Source organism: Lynx rufus, unplaced genomic scaffold (genome assembly GCF_022079265.1).
Source record: "Lynx rufus isolate CCGP_SWC_20201006 ecotype Redwood Valley unplaced genomic scaffold, mLynRuf1.p SCAF_14, whole genome shotgun sequence".
Taxonomy (NCBI): domain Eukaryota; kingdom Metazoa; phylum Chordata; class Mammalia; order Carnivora; family Felidae; genus Lynx; species Lynx rufus.
In genome coordinates this window covers 23,207,518-23,212,348 of record NW_025814828.1, presented here as the reverse complement: position 1 = coordinate 23,212,348, position 4,831 = coordinate 23,207,518, and the positions used below count along the sequence as shown (strand labels likewise).

The following is a 4,831-nucleotide window of genomic DNA, read 5'->3' as shown; positions in this document are numbered from 1 at the left end:
ATTATTATTGAACAGTAACTGAACATCCAGCACCCAAAATTTACATTAAATAAGGCTTAAAACAAAATATTTTTAAAAGCAATGTAACCTCATACAATCAGGTGAAGAGAATTTTTAGCAATTCATGGATGTCTAATGGGATTTTTCTTCCAATGGTATCAAACAGTTTATATCTGTAAGGATAAACTCTTTTTTGCAACATTAAGTTGCTCTTAAAGTCAGTTCAAATATATATTCTCAAATATTAGGAATCCTTATATTTCTGGCTGGTATCTTACAGATGGTTGTCCCAAGAGGATTTCCTGGAAGGCACTCCTGTGGGAGTTCTCAGCCCTGTAACTTCAAGAGAATTGAGAGTGCAGAGTAAACAATGCCATGTGATTAAGTTTAATTTTTACCAACCCTTGTCTGCTCAAATTAATCAATATTAACATAGGGATTCAGAAAATGTTAATAACCCCAAATGTTTATTCCAGAAGCATGAATTATCTTGTTAGGAATTTACCTGTGCACCTTTTCTCCCCTTGTCCTTTTCTGTGACAGAGTCTGTGTGTGTGTATGCATGGGTGTTTGTGTATGGCCAAGTGTCTGCATTCAAGGAACAGGACCATGGTTTGCTTTATTTTACTTTACTTCCAAAGAATAAACACATTTCTGAAATTTTCAATTCAACTGAAGAAATTAACCTTAAACTGCTAAATATGAAAAAAAGGTGATAGTTTTCAGAGTGTCAGAAATAAGAGGATAGATTCAATAAAGCTATTAATTATTTTTAACTAGAAATAAGAAGAAAGATTCAATAAAGCTATTAATTATTTTTAACCATTATTAGGAACCTTTAGAAGTCAGTTATAAGAGATTAGCCATAAGAAAACATAGGAAAAGAGGCAAAAAAAAAACTTACATATTTTCTTATGCAGAGATATAATGGGTAAAGAGGGAGGAGTAAAGAAACCAAGTGAGAGGAAAGGAATGGAGGAGGAAGAATGTAAAGAGATAGAAGAGAAAGTTTTTATTATGGAAAATAGAAGACAAGAGGAAAATTTATTAGTTGAACTCAATTTTAAACTTAAAGTCTAGCCTACAGAGACACTATCTAGCTGGAGCAGGCATGAGGCCTTCAGGACGGCAGGCACTGCACATGGTCTTGGTTCTCTTCCTCCTCAGATGAATTGGAGCTACTGGAAGACGTATCCCACTCTGCATCCATGACTTCAGCTCCAGGAGCTCCCCAGTGCTGGTGAGGACCTCTCTGTGTCAGGTGACGCATCAGGAACCAAAGCATGTGGCTATCAAGCAGGTCAGTGTGGTGCAGGCGATCTTCGTCTCGTTCTTGCTTGTTCCTCTTCATCGTATACTTTAAGCCGACCAGGTCATTGGTAGCTTTACCTGTGGGTGCCCAGATCTTGGCATCATGATCTAGGCCACTGGTCGCCATCACAGGTAGGTAAGGATGGGGCTGAAGACAGTTTATGGTGCCTCCCCTGTCCCCTTCCATGAACTGAACAATCTGGCAGGATGATTTCTCCCAGAGGAAGATGTGGCCGCAATCACTGCCGCTCACCACAAACTCACTTCTGGGGCCATAGAAATTGACACCTTTGATTGTGGCATTATTTCTGTGCCCCTTGTATCTCTTAACATACTGGGCTCCGTCTCCTTCCCAGGAGTTGAAGAGATAAATATCTTCATCATTATAACTGGCCAGGAGCTCTGTGCCATCGTGGCTGTACACCAGGCAGGTGATGCTTACTTTGCAATCACCGCTGACTAGGTGATGAGGACAGAATTTCTTGAGTACTCCATTGTTCTCGTTGTTGTCAATTTTCCTCTGGTCATAAATTCTTACAAACTGATCTCTTCCACCCACTGCAAACTGGTAAGTATTGGCAGGATTCACGTATATTGTATACAGCCCCACTCTCTTCTCCCTCTCCTTGGTTACCACCACTCTGGAAGCCGGGCGGTCTTGTCTGAGGTCAATGGCAAAAACAACTGCGTCTTCGCCTGAACTGAGGAACTCAAAAGGGGAGTCTGGCACCAGGGCCAACTTGTGGGAGGCTCCCCTGTGCTGGGCCACACGCTTAGTATTCTTGCAGTGTGGTATGGCAGATAGCTCCGCTATGCGTATCTGCCCATCACGGCCACACATGGCCAGGGTGGAATCACCACAATTGGGTAGGAACTTGGCTTGAAAGACATTATTTTTGTGGCCACTCGCAAACCCGAGCACTGGCTGCTCACGCACCCAATCCCACACTATCACTCTCAGATCATCGCTGCTACTGGCCAGCCAGGTGCCACGCTGGTTAAAGTGCACCGTATTGACACAACCATTATGGCCTTGAAGCTGAGAGAACAGGTGGAAACGCTGCACAAAGGCCCTTGCCCCACAGGCCTCATATACAAAGCGGGCACTGGAACCCAGCTGCCGCTGGCGGAGAGCAGAAAGGACTTGCCAGCGAGGGTGGGGCAAGGCAGAGGTTTCGGAGGACACCCAGTCCTCCAGGGCCCGATCCTCAGCGGATAAACACCGATCAGGGTGAGCTTGGGGGCACAGTACCTGGGGCCGTTCTCCCGCCGCTTCTTCCTCTCCCTGGTCCTCGTGTTCGTCCTCTCCTAGCGAACCCTCTTCTGGGTCCGACTGGAGTAGGTTTTCCTCACAGATGAAGAATCGGTCGGAATCTACTGTGCTTTCCAAGTTGATATCTTCACTTGAACTTTCTGCACCAGTGCCTTGACTTTCTGGGCTGGGGACGCCACCATCTCCGGTCACATTCAAGCTCAGCGCAGGGTCGGAAGATGTCTCCCTGCTGGCGTCTACCTCAGACCGCTCCTCAGGGCTACTGAGCAGGCCTCTCTCTGAGTCTTGCAGGCCATCTGTGCAGCCCCCGTTATCAGACATCTTGAAAGATGATGACTGCAGCCGGTCTGGAGAGGTTAAAAGTCCCAAAAGTCCGAGGAAGAGAGCAGGGCTGCCCCGGCCGGGCCAGAGAAAAGTCTCGAGGTCTCAGGCGGAGATGCCAACGCCGCCACCGCCGCAGGCCAAAATGGGAGGGGGCGATTATCCGGCTGAAGCCTTTGGAAGTATGGGAGCTGACGAGGTTCAGAAGACACTTCATACTGTCTAATATCGCGGTATCTCAGGACTGCTCAGCCTTTTCCGGACCTTCAGCCCCAACCCCACAGCTGTCTCGCCCAGTACGTTCTGTTCTTTTGAAGACGGAAACATGTTGCACTTTGAAAAACATTCTTAGAGAATTATCAGCAAAAATGATAAACCTTAGGCAGAACAGTTACTCTAAGACTCTCAGTGCTTTGCTTGAAGAGAACGTACAGTATGAAATGAAGAAATAGGCAAACACAGTCAAAGATTGCCAAGGTCCGCACGGCTGGTCAGTTTATGACGTACACAAAATATCTCCAGCAAATCAAACAGCTTTACGGAAAACTTGACAGCTCTAATTGATAGAAATGGCATAAATAAAATAAACATTTCCTAGTTGATTGCATTTTAGAGTTAAAAATACTTTTTAGTATGGGTAGATCCCAAATACCGCATTGGACATACATCTACCAAAAGATACTCATTGTTTTTTTATCTGAAATGCAAATTTAACTGTGTCCTGTATTTTTATTTGTCACATCTGGCAGACTTTCTTAGTGAGAAGAGTAATTTAGTCCAACAATGTAATCAAGGCCGAAATCAACTGGTCAATCTAAAGTAGACATTGAAATGAGTAACGGCTTCACCACTGTGAGACAGAAGCACAATTTTTTTCTTTTTTCACCAGAGACTATATATTTATTTTGAGTTAATTCGATCTAGGATAGTTAGGGAATATCAACACAATTTAATGAAAGAAAAAAATTATTTTGTGATGTCAGAACTATCAAAATATTTTAAATATCTCCTCAAATATTTCAGAGACTTCTTAGGGGGCTTTTAGGAAAAGAAAACAGCTCCTCAGAGACAGTTAATTGGCAAGGCCATGTTAAGTTCAGAGCCTCTCCAAGTGAATTATCTAAGGTAATGTCAGTAAATTTTCAAAGGACTACAGTAAACTGCTGACTAAGAATGCTGGAATGAGGAAAACAAGATTTCCCTCAGAGTAATTGCAAGATCAATGCAAAATTGATTAAACATAGAAGTATAAAGTCTCCTAAAGAAAGAGAATGGTTCCAAGGTGGTAGTAATGGAAAGACACGTAAAAGAATATTCAGAGCAGTTTGTGAAGAGTAGCACAACAACCAGGAAACCACCCAAAAGCCCATCAAGAGAAACATGCATAAATAAATAGGCATATATTCCTATTAATGGTATAATGTACAAAGGTGAAGATTAATGAACAAATACATCATCATGGATGAATCTTAGAATGATGAGTGGAAACACAAGTGAAAGAATAGTCAATAATTTCATTTTTGTGCAGATCTTTATAGTTTTCCTATTAATAAAACTATTTTAAAAGGCAAGAAAATAATTGACTCAAACTTCAGGATAAATATTACCTTTACAGGAGAGGAAGAAGTTAAAATCTGGTAGAGAGGGAACTTCAAAAATTCTTGGTAATATTTATGGCTTGTTGTTATTCCTTTTATTACTTATTGTCTGGCATATACATTTATATATCCTTTTCTAAGTTTGATGTATTGCATAGGAGGTTTTTGGGTTTTTTTTTTAATTTTTTTTTAATGTTTATTTATTTTTGAGACAGAGAGAGACAGAGCATGAATGGGGGAGGGGCAGAGAGAGAGAGGGAGACACAGAATCGGAAGCAGGCTCCAGGCTCTGAGCCATCAGCCCAGAGCCTGATGCGGGGCTCGAACT

The 4,831-nt window shown here is 42.4% G+C and overlaps 1 protein-coding gene across 1 annotated transcript; it reads right to left on the bottom strand.

Moving 5' to 3' along the window:
* Positions 1-1,120: 1,120 nt before the first annotated feature.
* LOC124509167 (DDB1- and CUL4-associated factor 8-like) lies at positions 1,121-2,905 on the bottom strand. The gene has a single exon (XM_047075736.1). It carries the CDS (start codon positions 2,903-2,905, stop codon positions 1,121-1,123), a length of 1,785 nt encoding a protein of 594 aa, XP_046931692.1.
* Positions 2,906-4,831: the final 1,926 nt, after the last annotated feature.

What these genes read in the sequence shown, in the direction of transcription:
- LOC124509167 (XM_047075736.1), bottom strand. Translation starts at nt 2,905, where the DNA reads ATGTCTGATAACGGGGGCTGCACAGATGGCCTGCAAGACTCAGAGAGA.